At 39.5% G+C, this 15768-nt stretch overlaps 1 protein-coding gene and 1 long non-coding RNA gene across 2 annotated transcripts; both read left to right on the forward strand.

Annotated features, from left to right (window-relative positions):
• The first annotated feature begins 7828 nt into the window (after positions 1-7828).
• On the forward strand, positions 7829-10438 carry erich2 (glutamate-rich 2). Its single transcript, XM_061043724.1, has 6 exons — positions 7829-7863; positions 7952-8012; positions 9606-9715; positions 9911-9968; positions 10080-10151; positions 10233-10438. Exons 2-6 carry the CDS (start codon positions 7997-7999, stop codon positions 10436-10438), a joined length of 462 nt encoding a protein of 153 aa, XP_060899707.1. The 5' UTR covers positions 7829-7863; positions 7952-7996.
• A 1674-nt stretch (positions 10439-12112) lies between these two features.
• Positions 12113-14543, forward strand: LOC132978798 (uncharacterized). Its single transcript, XR_009673994.1, has 3 exons — positions 12113-13005; positions 13792-13873; positions 14111-14543. It is a non-coding gene; the product is annotated as an uncharacterized LOC132978798 (long non-coding RNA).
• Positions 14544-15768: the final 1225 nt, after the last annotated feature.

Consider the following 15768-nt stretch of genomic DNA (forward strand, 5'->3'; position numbering starts at 1 on the left):
CCGCACGCTCGGGCCTCTCCATCTTCTCCGTGAGGTTTCAAATGGCTGCTTCAGCTGTCACTCAAATTGCCTCATTGTTCACCTGCAGAGAGAGAGACTGAAAAACATAGACCATATTCACACGGCATCCATGTTCCTGGGACATCGTGCGTAGGGTGGGAGGCTCAAATGTTGTGATTTTTAACAGCTATGATAGAGCTTGTGAGTCCAATAAATTGAGTATTTGATGGAAACTTTCAATTTCAATGAACTTATTTGATCAGCATCTGATAAACAGGGAATGTAGTAAATTTGGAGATGTGATGTCATTTTAAAACATCTAAGGTCATTTTTCAGCTAACTTTGGAACATCAAAAAACCTTTATTCTGCTGTAACAACATCCTCGCTCTTCTAAAGTCTTTGAGCTTGCTCTTTTGTGCTCCATTCCCTGTTCACCTGACTCCTTGTCTTTTTTTCTCTGTTATGTTCAAACATTTCATCTCACTTAACATTCCAGTCCAGATTGTTTCAATCACTTCTGTCTTTTTTTGTATTTGACCTTATTTCATGGTCATTCCACCATTGTTTTTTTTTAATAAATCCATCAGCTATTTCTGTAATTGTTTTTCTGTTTTGTAAATGTCATTGTATTAAATAAAGGGACAAAAAAGAGTAAATAAAAAAGCTAGCTTTGCATTAGCCACTTCCTCTATCAACCTTAAGCTAGGAAGTGGCAGGAAGCTAACATTAGCATTAGGAAGTGTTAAACATTACAACAGGAAATGATGCATTAATTGCAGAATGCATTAAGTCCTTGGTAATATTATGTTAGCATGCTATAGATTACTTCCCAGCTACAGCAATGTAAGCTAGGAAGTGGTTGCTAATGTAAGCTGTTGTCTAACAGATGCGGACCGATCATCAAATATGTTGCATCCCTAAATCAAGTTCCTGGTCTGGTCTATTATTATTTTCCAAACCTCCCAAAACTGCTGATATAGGTGCTGATTAAGAAAATCTGAAATCTTTATATCAAAAATTAATATTTGTGGATCTCTGTTAGATCGGGATACTGAAGGATCCTGTATATATCTATACCCTTACACGGCACCTTTAGACACTTAAACCATGATTTGGCACTTTTGAAGGGCTCACACTTTATATATGAATATGTGTGTTATACTCTTTCATTTTCATACTGAGCTAACTTCAAAGATTTTTAACTACCAAGTAAAGAATGCCTGACCCAGGTCTGCCGTTTTGTTGCAAAGGGTTTTTTCTTTCAATTATCCTTTCAAACTAATGGATCTATTTTTTTTTTAACTCTGGAAAAAGTTCATAAAGTGAGCGGCTGTCTCATGGAAAGATCTTCTCTATGGATGGACGGCCAACAGAAACAACCTTGTCACAAAATATTATAAGAAAAAGACCGAAAAGTAGGAAGCAGTTGGATGGAATGAAAGAAAGAGGTGAGAAAGGAAACAAATCTTTGAAATGGGGGAATGTGCGATGACTGAGGGGGAGACTGAGATGGAGTGAGGACAGAAAATGAAGAAACACAGAGCTGATGAGTGAGGAAATGATGAATGAGCTCAAGGAGAGACTGATGGGCTGACTCCATCACTGAGCTGTGTGGCAGAGAAAAAGAAGCGAAAGAGTGCTTACCAAGTCAAAGATACTGATGATGATACATACACACACACACACACACACACACACACACACACACACACACACACACACACACACACACACACACACACACAGACACACACAAACACACACAGTGCCCAAAGGCAGGAGTCATCCTCTTAAATACATTTCATTAAAAGCAAAGCATGTGTAATGATATAAAGATTAGCAGTGAGACCCTTTGGCTCCTGGTACGAGAACTCAAACAAGTGAGTGATTTAATAGAACTAATGAAAACAACTGATGTGTCACTACAGCGTGTGTCACTACAGCGTGTGTCACTACAGCGTGTGTTACTACAGCGTGTGTTACTACTCCGTGTTTGTGTGTATCAAATCAGTATAGGGGAGACCAGGGTTGGTTGTCACTCTGTTTTACTTTGTCAATATTAACCCATGTTTGTTGCGGCCTTATCACCCTGATTTTGTGACAGCTTTTTCAAAAAGGTGGTAATGCAAGTTGCTACATGTTGTTTTTTTTCCCTGTGTGACACATCACGTATGTACACTAAGCAAAATGGTGATTTACAGTAATGAAACTTAAGCAAATTGCCAAATTGCCAAAAAAGGTCATTTCTCATTGCACATGCTCATTTTACAGTAATTCCGTCCAAATGCGCAAATAGCAAAACATACCTTCTTACTGTTGTTTTTTAAGTCGTCAGATATAGGAACACGCTATACAAGCTCTAATCCATTCTGCTTACCAATTACACACTGTACGTTTTTTTTTCTTTCATAGCTTATCTGTTTTGATTTTGTAAAACGTTGCGAGTTATGCATAGTAAGGCGTGTGTCTGACTTGATTGACAGGCGGGTGTAGCATTTTTTCAAGGAGCCTCAGCTCCAGCTCTTATCCTGTTTTGGGTTGACTAATACTAAGGTTGAAAAAGCATTTCCAGATGGGTGGTGGTCTCAACTAACAGATGGGCGCCGTCACTCAGGCTTCGGCCGTTCATATTCGCAGACTATGGGTTAATCATATCCTCTGATTTGAATATGGTACGTTCCTTCCTTCAGGATTGTTGTAATGTAGGTCCACCATTGCTGTGTTTTCAGCACATGATGGTGTTGAAATCCAAAGTCACTTCACGGTGTGTGTGTGTGTGTGTGTGTGTGTGTGTGTGTGTGTGTGTGTGTGTGTAAAGAGTTGCCCCAGGGTGCTCCTGTTTTAAGAATAACCTCACCTGTTCATCCACACACCTCACCAGCTCCCTCACTAGCCCTACATTGTACTGTGCTACATTTCACCTGACTCTGACAGATTGACTTTGTGCTTAGGGTGCCCCCCTGATCTTCATTCTGACCTTGCCTTAGATTCTGCCTCTTCCTTTGTCTTCCTTTGTTTCAAGCCTGGACTTTTAAGGCCGTAGATTTGGCCAACTAAAGACTCTTTCATTTTTGCCTCCTGAGTTTTGCTTTTGTACGTTTTTTTTTACTTTATCTAGTTTCGTTTCCAGGAAATCCATTTCCAAAGATAACACATTTTTATCCCTTAATCTCAACTTTTATCTCAAAAGTTGAATGTATTTTCTTATAATTCAATCTATGTATCTCATAATTTCCAAACTTTTGTCTAATGTTTTGATATTCTCAACAGTCTGCTTTTTTTTAATCTAATTTTGTACTTAACTGTGATCTCATAATATGACGTTATATCTCATGTGCATGTTTAAAATTAAGGAGATATACATCATAAAGGCTATATTTTTAACTTTAGTCTTAGTCCTGGCTAAAAGGGGCGTCCATATGTTGCTTATTTTTTCAGTTTTGTTTAAACTCTGTTTGTGAGCTGCTGTCATTAGTTGAATTTGTTTTGTTTTTTGACTGTGGTGTGTTCGGACCTCAAAGAACTTCTCGCCTCTTTATGTGTAAGGCTAACTAGGATCTTAACAAATGAGAGAAAATAGTGACGTTTCAAAGAGAAGCTTCTCCGTGGACGACCTTGAATTTGCAGATTATTGACACAGTTTTGGATTTCAAACACTGACAGCCACATGGTGGAGCAGCATGGTAAGTAGGTCTTTGTTTCTCTGTTTTGATTTGTGATGCTTACATCACACACTTTAATTAGCCCCACTTGGCCATCGTACAGGAAAAGTAGAAATTTGTCCAACAGATAAATCAATACATGTGACACCTCAAATGCCCTGTTATGTACGCTGACTGTGACGTCAGCACCTGCCTTATGCTGTCTGTCTGTCTCTGATGACTTTCTCTGTTTCTTGATATCTCTTTTCTCCCTCTCCCTTTACATCTCTCTCTCTTCAATTTTTGTTTGACTGTCTCTCTCTCTCTCTCTCTCTCTTACGCTCTCTCTCTTTTATGTCTGTCTCTCCCTGTCTTCTTCTCTCCCCACATCTTTCTCTCTTCTTTCATCTCTCCATCTCATCTTTTTCTCTGTATGTTATACAAGAAAAACATAGCCATCCGTACTCTAACACACAAGCACACACCCCCACACACTCACATACGACCATAATTGAGCAATTATCCTCTCCAGGTCCGATATGCTCCTCTGATTGTAATTTGCATTTATTATTAGCCTCCAGCCTGCCAGAGCCTGCGAGGCATGAGGACGCTAATACACAGCCACTGACGGACCTGCATAGATGCTTCATGAACACGTGAGCACGAGGACACAAAAACACAACAACGACAAACTTATGGAGAGGAGAGAACACACGCCCACGTCTGTGATGAAGTCATTATGACAGCCCGACGCTGCTTCGTTTTGTTAACGCTGATCCCTGTTAATGATGCTGCTCTGGGAACAGTATGTTCAGCGGCGTTCAGTCACAGAAACACACGCCTGACACACAACGTTGTGATGTCCTGAAGCTCTGTGATGTGTCTCCCTGTCCTCTGTCCCGCACTGTGACGGCCCCAGGGTTCATCATATGGAAATTTGTGAGGAGCAGAGTCTCTCAAGAGCACACACAACCCAACAGCAAACTAACACACACACACACACACACACACACACACACACACACACACACACACACACACACACACACACACACACACACACACACACATAGATGGGCTCACACATACACACAGAGAGTGAGCAGAGGATCACTGGAGTGTGAAATGATTCTGTTATCATGTCGTCTGTGTGGAATATATTTTCCCATCCAGCCTCTCTGGCAGGTGTGCCTGATGGGCTGCGGGTGCAGTTTGTGTAGTGTGTGTGTGTGTGTGTGTTTTCATTTTGTGGCTCTCTCCTCGTCCGTCTGGTGTTAGGCGGGTGGAGTTGGGTCTCCATAAAAACAAGGTGACAGTGTCAGAGCAGCTTTTGCAGCTCAAGTCTCACCTTGGAGTTTGACATTTTACATCAACAGATTCAGTTAAAGGAAGAATCTTTATTTGTCTATTTATTGTAATCTGTAGTTTCAACCTGTTTTACTGAACACAGTCTTGATTTTAGCTATGTAATGCGAAAGCCTATAACATCAACATTTTCCTCCAAAGTTACAACAGTCTGTGTAATTTCACAAGAGGGATTTTAGTATTTTCTATGTTTGTATTGACTGTTCTCATGGTTTGAAGTAGGCGGGGCTTAATATGAGTCATGTGGCGTCATCTAGCCTACAGTCAGTGTTTCCCCTAGGAAAGTTTATACATAAGAAGAATACTCATAAGGAGACATGATTCAACATCACACATCTGTACTCGTGTCTTGCTCAATAACATCTGCTGAACTTTTCAAAAGGCATTGCATACATCCTAAAAGACATTATCATTATCAGGGTCACATTGACCCACCTAGACTAATCTGTGATGTCTATAACACTGGAGCAGACAACAAGTCTACCAAACATCCTTGCAGATATCAGGAAGAACAGTTGACACTCTCTAAGCTGTACTTGGTGTTCTAATCACAGCTGAACTCTGTCAGGTCTGACTGACACTAGAGAACAGTGAATAAATCTAATGACGTCTTTACATTATAATCTAAATAACTTCCACCACAATCTCGAAGTTGAGAGAAATGACACAGGAAACATGAATTCTGTGCAACTGAAGTCTTAAGGTCAAATGTTATACTGAAAAAAATACAATTAGAAAAGGCAAACTTTCGGATAAGATCAGCTCCTCTCCTTTTTATATTGTTGTGAAAAACAGTCTGCATAGAAGCATGCCCACACTTGCTCAAAACACACATTTGTGTCATGTTGCTCTGCTTGAGAAGGAGGACTCAGTCTGAGAAAGTTCACTGCATTGCCTAATTGCTGTGTATGTGTATGTGACTGTGTAGAAAAAGTGGGAGGTAAAGAGGAGACATGCACATTTAACAGCCCAAACTAACCTGAGCTTCCTAAACAGTCCTTCAAACTCTGTCAGCACAAAAACACGCCTGTCAGTCAGGAGCTTATTTATTCTCTGTGGAAAGTCTTCAGCCTGACAGTCTGACCGTCAGTTTAAATCTCCCTGAGTTTAAAAGACAGCCGTGAAACAATAAGTGCTGAGGGGAACCTATTAACCACACACACACACACACACACACACACACACACACACACACACACACACACACACACACACACACGCACACACACACACACACACACACACACACACACACACACACACACACACACACACACACACTAATGCAGATTCCAGACTGAAGGCAGCTCATTCGATGCATGCACAGCTAATGTAGCAGTAACAGCTACTTATTGGATGAAATATGGCCGACATGGAGGGTGGGCAGAGGCACTTAAGCTCTGTGCAAGAAGGGCTTTGAAGAAAAGCCATTCAAACCTTTTTTTTCCGAGCTTAAGTGCTGCATTATGATACATGACCCTTTTTTGTGCATTTATTTTGCAAAGGCCAAACAGGTCTACACTTAAGTTACAAACTGAAGGGGAAATAGGAAGCATAATACTGACAAATATCATGTAAATTTTCTGTTCAAATGACACATTATTACACGTTTGAAAAAAAAAAACACATAGGCTACTATAAAGCCAAATGGGATAATTAAAAGTTAAACAGCCCATGGCCATGAGAACAGAAACACATTATTATCTTTATAAAAAGAAAATATACCGAACTCTATCAGTGCTTCAATAAGCTGACAAGATGACCAAATCCTTAAATTCAATTAATTTAAATAAATTATTAGAAGAACATAATTCCGGCAGCACTTGAAGGCAACACGGACTCAGCGTTCTTCTGTTGTTATGGTCACGACCGTAAACTTATATGGTCCAGTCGTCTGGTCGCTTCTAGCTTTTGTTATCTTATTATCAAACGAGACAACCTCATTTTAAAGCACAGTGGAGTTTTATAGGTGCTTTAACTCTAATCTGAGGTTGCAATTTCTTCATATTTCACCATGAGCAGGTGAGCAGCGGTTAGTTTACTAGGAGATAAAGTAAACATGAGTTCAGGATGCTAACAGTTACAACGTATTTAGCCGCCTGCTAATCTAAGCTACACAACAAGCTAATGACGGAGTATCTATTCAGCACGACTAGTTTTATTTCAGCAAACCAATTGAATTCATATATACTTAAAGACTGAAAAGCTCAAATAGTTAAATAGTCTAAAAAGGAATACTGTAAGAATAAGGTCACACTTTGTAAACCTGTTAAAATGTGAATGGAGCCTGAGCAGAGTAATAAATAATGCTGTTATTTCCTGTGAAGGTTAGAGTGTTTGGGGAAGTCCTTCACTGGTTCACAGAAAAAGGTAAAATAAAAATCATTAACTCATCTGGATTTTTTTAAATTTAATTTCTGATTTCTTTGATGTAAATGCATTATCCATGTATGCACTCTTCAACTTTATGTTTCCCCGTTGACATTGAATATATATATTTTTTTCCCCATCTCTACTACCTGGATGTAGTCAGCAGAAGTCACCTCTTCTCATAATGAGAAGCACAAAAACATTGGTAAGAAGCTATTAAGACTCCAAGTCAGTGTTGAAAACATCATATCCAGACAAATTATCCAATTATGTGATTTAATGTTGCTCGTTTAATATCAAGGAAATATTCTAGACAAAGTTGGGGGGAAGGCAGGCCCTGATAAACTTTGGTAAGTAAAGTCATATCAGAGCAAATATTAATTTCTTTAATAACACAACATGGACAATAAACTTTTTGTATCCTTAATTTGACTTCTTTCATCAAGCAGGAGTCCTCCTGCATATGTACCACCTTGTTCTGTGCAGGTGAGAATTTTGAGATAAACTTCTTCAAAACTAGAATGAAAGAAACACGGTTTGATGTAGTACTGTATTCATTTTCTCTGTTCTTAAGGTTTCTCGCCACAAAGGTCAAAAATCTGAGTTGCCAAGTGGGGACATGCTGAGTGAAGACGGTATGTGGTGGTGAAAGGAAAACGAATCTCACTTATACTCTTTCACTTAGTGATATACTGCAGGAGGATTATCGTTGGCCTTCTCCTGAACTGTCTTGATAAGTGCCTTCGAAGACTCCAGCACATCAACATATTCATTTGGAGCCACAGTTGCGCTTCATTTTTAAACTGTAACTTTTGCCTACAGTGATGAATGAATTAGAAATGTACTTATTATACTAGGATAAGCCTCTTGAGGTGTATCACCTCCTTTTCAAGGGGGTCCCAAACAGACATTTACAAAGACAAGAGTACAACAAAGACAAAACATAACACAGAACAGACAAAACAGGCAAAAAAAATACAAACAACAAAAAACAACAGCAACAACAACAAATCGAGGGACAACACAAAGACAATAAATACCACACTAAACTACAACTCTAGACTAGATACCTTAGAGGAGAGAGGCTCAGTCTATACACAGAGAAAAATAAACATTAACAGTGTTGATGTTACTGAAAACATACACAATCAGTTTGAAGATGAGGAAGTCTACGAATAAGAGCTTTTTAAAAGCTTTTTTACCAACTTCCTCAGAAACAAAGGGAAAACTGATGACCAAAGCCAACATCAATCCATGTAGACTGTGTAGTTGTCTGTGTATTTTGAAATTGGAAAGTGTCTTTGGAGCTTTGGGTTCAGCCAGGCAGGAGTCTTCTCGTCTTTGTTTACTTTGGGGATTTTTTATCTTCTTTGAATTAGTTAGAAAACATTCTTCTTGTGCGTCACACATTTTGGTCAGCTTGTAAATGTCTCTGTTTAAACACAGACCAAACTTGAGGTAATTGTGCAACATGAGTCAGACCAGTGCGAACAAACTAGGTGTGAAACACCTTGACTCAAAGAAAGAACAGAACTGTTAAGAAATAGAAGATATAGGCCTGGTAAACCAATAAACTCAGAATGTAAATTGACTGTCTTCATATCTTATAAAATAGGTATATCAAACTTTGCACTTGTAAGCATTTGGTTTCATTTAGGATTATTCTACAAGCATGTTGGTGATATTGTATAATCTGGAGTTCTGCTATGCTATCTGTGTCATGACTTGAAGAGTAACATTAAGTTGAATGTTTTTCTTACAATGTCATGAACAGACAGTTTCAGCTATTTCTGTCACACATCATGCTTACCTTTACCTTTATCTAGAATAGTTAACTCCATGCCATTGTCTCCGTGCTGAAATCAATTTGTTGTGTGTTTCTTGTTCTCCTTTAGGGTGTTCACTCAAGGAATCCATTGACATACTGCCAAGGTTTGTAGTCAGAATAAAATACAGCATAGCAGGTGAAGAAATTTAACTTTCCAAACTGACAGTTTGAAATAAGTGAACACTGGAATTTCAGGGTTCAAGAAAAAGCACAGCAGGCCGCAGTGTCAGGTGATGAGCTGAAAATGGAAGACTTAAAAACGGCACAGAACACAGTCTCAACACAAACAGGTAGGTTGTTATTGACAAACACGAAAGAAAGAAAGAAAGAAACATGAAGGAGGGAATGAGTTTTTTTTGCTGTTGACAGTAACAGTGATCATGATTATAATGGTTGACAGGAAGAAGGCGACATGATGTCCGCCCTGAAGTCAAGCATCATCAAGCTAATGAGGGGGAAGAGGGTGACGAGGATGAAGACATTAAGGTGCCAGTGGAGCTGAAAATGGAGGTAAAGTGACCCATCACTGTCAGTGTTTCCACACTACATGATCTGTTGAGAAAAGGCTTTAAAGCAACATTTTGTTTCCTATCGACCCATAAATATCCCATGCATTCTTACTTTTTGTCAATTCTGCCTTCAGCATATTTAAATATTCTGTATTAATGTGATGAATTGACGTTAAAGAGTAAATGTTTGTTTCAGTTCCTCAGAGCTGTGATAAAGCGAGACTTAAAGCTGGCCTGTAAACTGTGTCAGATGAGTGAGTATCCTGCATCTGTCTCCTGTGTGTGTGTGTGTGTATGTGGGTGTGTGTGTGTATATCTGTCAGTCAATAAATCAGCCAACGGTGTCTCTTCCCTCCTCAATCCAGTTCTCATCTATGAACCAGAAAACCCTGAGGCCTCCAACTTTCTCCCACTGATCAAGAAGAAGCTGCTTGAAGGTGAGAGTTCCTACATTTGTAAACAAACACCAACACTTAAAAAAAAAAAACATGAATGTGTATCATTAATTCTCCCATCAGAGCAAAAGGCTAAGCAGAGCAGCGAGGAAGATGATGATGATGATGACTCCGATGACTCTGGGAGTGACGAGGAGTCGTCTCACAGCTCCAGCGGCTCCTCTTCATCTTGCTCCTCTTCTCCGCCCTCAGATGATGATGATGATGATGATAGAGAAGAAAAGCAGGTGCACAGACACAAACGGTGTCCTTCTGAAAATGATACATAAATCTGTTGAACAAAATTGAGCAGTTCTATTCCGTTAATTTACATCAGCATCTTTTCCGATGGCATCGTGTTAGTTTTGAAAGATTGTTTTATTTTTTATCCACAGAAGTCATCTTTGTACATATTAAGAGATGTTATTACAATAATGTTTCAGTTCCTATTTAACCTAAAAGATAAAGTCTTTATTTTGATGAAGCTGATTCCTTAGTTCAAAAACTTTTAACTTTAGAAATGAACAAATATATATAGAAATATAAAGCTAAAGATTTAGACATTTGATATCTTTATGGTACATTTAATAGTTTTAGAAAGACATTTATTTAAAGAGGATGAATGTTTGATGCAGTAAGAATTAACTTTTAGATGAATTTCTGGTCATTCTGGCACTATAAGAGAGTCACAAGAAGTCAGATTAGCATTGGGAGGCTATTTACCTCCTTCTCAATTAGCTTCAACACTTCATACCCACTAAGACTTTATTAGTTACAGTCTTTCGACAATGAAGACATACCGGTAAATCACCAGTAAAAGTACTGAACATGCCCGAGGCTTAAACCAGTGGTTAAACCAGTAGTCAGACCGTGACCTTGTGTGTCTCAGATCAAGGTCAGCATTGTGAGCTGTGGGGCGCTGGTTGCGCAGTGGTTAGTGTGCGCGCCCCATTAATGGAGGCTATAGTCTTCCAAGCGGGCGGCCCAGGTTCAAATCCAGCCTGTGGCTCCTTTCCTGCATTTCATTCCCCACTTTCTCTCCCTTATTTCCAACTCTATCCACTGTCCTATCTCTCCATTAAAGGCACAAAAAGCCCAAAATAAATCTAAAAAAAAAAAAAAAAAAAAGCATTGTGAGCTGTGGTATCTAAACTGTCATCATAGGTAGCGGGATGTTAGGATAAATTTAGTCTTTGATACTCAGACTGTCACCTTCTGCTGTTCAACTGGCCTGAAAGTGACCAAAGGACACTAAATAAACTGCTCCAAAAACACTGCTCCGACACTTCAATCACAGCTCAGTGGTGTTATTGTTGCAATACACAATAATGTGGTTGTAGATAACCACTACTATACCTCAACTGGAAACCTTGTTATATGTATTTTAAGTGTTTTCTACGTATTTTTCTTATTTTCTCTTTCTTATTTCTTCTTGTTTGTCATGTATGTCACTGGTTTGTCATCTCACCAATAAAATAAATCAATCAGTCAATGACATATCAGATTCTGATGAACGAATAATTGAAGATGAAGATCTTCTGTGAGTTGTATAGTTTGTTGAGAACAATATGATAGTGTGACCGTCAATGGAAACAAAAATCATCAACCATTGAGGGCTGGATTCATAATCACACCAAAAATCAAAGTAAAAATTTTAAATCAGGCGGATCCCACTTGCCAAAGATCTCGAAGAGATGAGTCTTTGTCCAAGTGAATGAGGTAGAGAACCACTGGACGCTTACATGGACATGAGTATCGGGCTTTAAATATCCCGTTTTTGTGTTGTGCATGTAAACATCTTAACCGGATGTCAGAAACTGGGATAATACCATATCCCGATTTTGAGCAGCCCGATTTTTCTACCTGGAGATTTTTCTACCTAAATAAAACGGCATACAATCTGTGCCACCTGACCCCGGTATGTGACAGCTGCCGACGACCTGCGCAGGCGCGGACTCAACCAAGTCGTGACGTATCTGCAAAACAAACATGATGGCGGCAACGGGAGCGTCTTACTTCTGGAGCGACGAAGAAACTGAGTTGTGTCTTTCGTTAATAAACGAATTAAATATAATTGGAAGTTTAGATGGAAGAAAGCATCGAAATGCTGACGTATTGAAGTCTGTGGTGGCTACAGGACGCCGGTTTCCCAACTCGTACGATGGAGCAAGTCAGGTCGAGTTACACAATAATGAAGAAGCATTATTACGATACCAGTCACGACTGCGTATCTTCACCCTTTGCGACCTTGTACTACGCGGTGAAAGGCTGACACAAGTCAGAGGTGAGGACATGTGTAATAATTGATGTCGCTTTCTTCTCCTGGGGCTGGAAATGAGCTGGATGCACCATATCTGCAACGCGATGCTGGCATTTAATAATGCTCAGGGGTGTACATGGGGGGAACGTCGGGAGGTAACAGCGATTTAAAATACATCTAGTTCATGTTTGTGTATCAGGGAATTCGCATGAAGCTGTGTAGGCCGGTGCATTGGCGTCGTTTTTTAAACGAACATAATGCAATGTGCTTGAACGCACCACAAAACAAGTGACAACCTTTACAGCCAATAGGAGCGCGTCCACAGTACTGTTTTCATCTCGCGATTTCAGGTAGGCTGTACTGAGAGCTACCCACAATCTCATTGACATCAGTGGCTGTGCGACGTTTTTATGAACTAAATACTCCTTTGACACTTTTTTTGCGGGACCCGCTGGTTCAGAGGCTGGGCTGCTGTGAGTGTTTGTTACTGAGTGGAGGACACAGGCTGCAGAGGAAAAAAGTTGGCTGACTCTTCATCACGCCCCCCTGGGGTTCCGCCAGCATCAGCGGAGTCAGATGTGTGCATACACAAATAAAGTAAGTCATGTTTTTATTTGACCAGATTATGATTCAGAGATGTATAGAATAGTGAAACTTCATTGACATTGTAGATCTGTTGTTTATTGCATAAGGACACCTGCATCCTCTCTGTAATAACACTGAGTTTTCTATGTAAGACCATTAAAGACCATTATAGAGTGGTAAAAGTAAATCACTAAGATGTAAAATAAACCGACTGTGACTGGTGTCTAGTTTATGGTTGAAGTCAATAAGATGTGAAATAAATCAACTACTACTGTCAAGTGATTTATAGATTTGTATCCCTCGTTTGTGTCAGAGTGAGAGGTGTTTTAAAGGGAGGGGGGTTAGGCCTCAGGAGATGTGTCTGTTTGTGTTTTTAACAAAAACATGTGTTTTAGTTAGTTAGTCGTACACCAAAGGGTGGCCAGCCCACATGATCTCACAAAACACTGAAAAATGTAACAAACAAGAGCAGTGAACAAAAGAAGATACACTGTACATGTCAAACACAGACGGACCAAATCTTAACAGAAATCACTTTCAACACAATCAAACATAAAGTGTCCTCCTGCGACATTCGAAGGCATTAACCACAAATTAAGCGATCGGAAACTACTTATGTGTGAACAAGTACTTCAGTCTGTCTTCACCTGACATAGATAACTGAGGACTGTCTTCAGACATTTAACAGAAAAGCTGACACCTCAGATAATGATAGAATGGACAGTAGAACAAAAAAAAAAGCATTTCATTGTCTACCTCACCCAGATCTCACAGTGAAAACTTTCTATCCTCCTCTAGAATGAAATGAAAGCAACCTGTTTCCACTGCCAAAGGAAGGGTCCCACACCTCAGCTGAGCAGAGACAGACCTCTGAGATCTGGTGAGTCTAAGGTCACATCGGCCTCTGGGTTATATGTTGTTTTGATCACATTATGGGTTTCTTAATTTTGGTTTAGACAAACATCTTCAGACCATTTGTGTTGACAACTTTCAAATAGCACTGTTTTAATTTGGCTGACTTTACATGTGAATTTATTTCTAAATTAACGTGTAATGTCAAATTAGTAATTACACTTCACAAATTAAAAAAGGTGTATTTTTTATTTTACTGTGCTAGTGTGGATGCTGATGAGGTGGGCCTCCAACAGAGGGAGAGGAGGATGAACTCCTTCCGACCAGCCGCAAATGTCCGATCCTCCACAGACTTCAGGATCTCCATCACAGCTCTCTACAGCCAGATTGATCAAAAGAGAGAAGGAGGAGAGGACCCAGAAAGATTCAACCTACAACATCCCAGCAGAGACAGAGGAGTGGAGGGTTCTCTGATCTCCCAGAAACAACAAAAGAACTCTCTCAGGCTCACCATATAGTCCAACTCACAGCCTAATATACTACATGTCGGACTTTTCATTGTAACTACTATCATGTATAGGTGTTCATCAACAAAACAACAATTGCTATAAATCAATTGAGGTACAACCAAAGTAACGTATGTAAGCTTGTTTTATTATGTGTTATCGTACTGTTTTCAATAAATTAAGCAACGATTCAAGTTCTTATTCCTTAAAAATGTGTTTCCACGGCCCCCACCCTCGCAAACCAACCCGGGCACGGTTCCCCGAGTAAAATGAGTCCATTTCCACCACTCATAGTGCTAAGCCCACAATAAGACACAGTGGTCTCATTGTTCTCAGATTTCTTAATTGCCACAGTTTTTGTTGTAAAGAATAAACATCATAGGTGCTTGCGCAAATCAGATGCAGTAATCAGACTAGTGTTTATCATGTATACAGGGATATGAATGACCGGGTTTCTCTGTGTTCATGTAAACACCATATCCTGAATATGATCATAACGGCGATGAGGCTCATAACCAAGTCCATGTAGACACTCTGATTAGTCAGTCCAGAGAATCAATCTGCGGACTTGATGTAACAAATTGATTCGTCAGGGAGTATAGCAGACATTCTCTGGTTTGAACATTTCTACTGTGAGGATTTGCTGCTTTTATCAAACTGTTAAGACTACATTTTTCTGAATTTTAACAAACTATCCTGCTTGGTATGTTAACCCTACAGCAACTTTACAATCATGAGCTGGCCAAACCCTGAAGCTTTATTTACTCTGTGATCATAATTACAAAGTGTGTCACTACTGAAAAATACTTAGAACTAGATCTTAGACCGTCAACTTGTTGGGAAAATGTTTACTGAAGTAAAAAAAAAGACAACTGAGAAATCACCAGTTTTTTCTTCTGGTTCAATCATAGACTGTATTCAATGTGGACGTTGTCTCATTGTCATCACCCTTTCTTAAAGAGCTTTTCTGAAGCCAAGTGATGGCGCTCGCCATGTTGGAAATACTATCTCCACCAACTCATTTTCAATCAGTCTAGAAACAGACCTGGAGCTGAGGCCAGCCTTAATCCTCCTGTCAATCAAATCGACCACACCCCTAATTTTGCATACTTAATTTAAGACAAACGGATGTGTTGTGAAAATATTCCCCCCATACGCTGTGAGCCAATAAAGAAGTGCGCTATAGAGACCAGATCAAGTTTTTTTCAGGCTGTAAATAAGTATTTATTTTTCTGTAAATATTTACATTTTAATATGGGACTGAATGAGGATTCTTTGGCTTTTGAAGCCAGTCTCTAGTGGACACTCTGGGAACTGCAGTTTTTTTTTTCGCACTTCAAAATTAGCTTCCTTTTTTTATTGACAGAGGCTGATGCTTGGGTTCAATGCAATTTTTGCAACAAATAACGCCTCCTTC

This window comes from Labrus mixtus, chromosome 8, assembly GCF_963584025.1.
Source record: "Labrus mixtus chromosome 8, fLabMix1.1, whole genome shotgun sequence".
Classification (NCBI taxonomy): Eukaryota; Metazoa; Chordata; class Actinopteri; order Labriformes; family Labridae; genus Labrus; species Labrus mixtus.

Bases quoted from the DNA above. Each gene is read 5' to 3' on its own strand.
- erich2 (XM_061043724.1), top strand. The intron at 9,716-9,910 runs GTAAAGTGACCC...TGTTTGTTTCAG, and splicing joins CAGTGGAGCTGAAAATGGAG to TTCCTCAGAGCTGTGATAAA. The intron at 9,969-10,079 runs GTGAGTATCCTG...TCCTCAATCCAG, and splicing joins CTGTAAACTGTGTCAGATGA to TTCTCATCTATGAACCAGAA.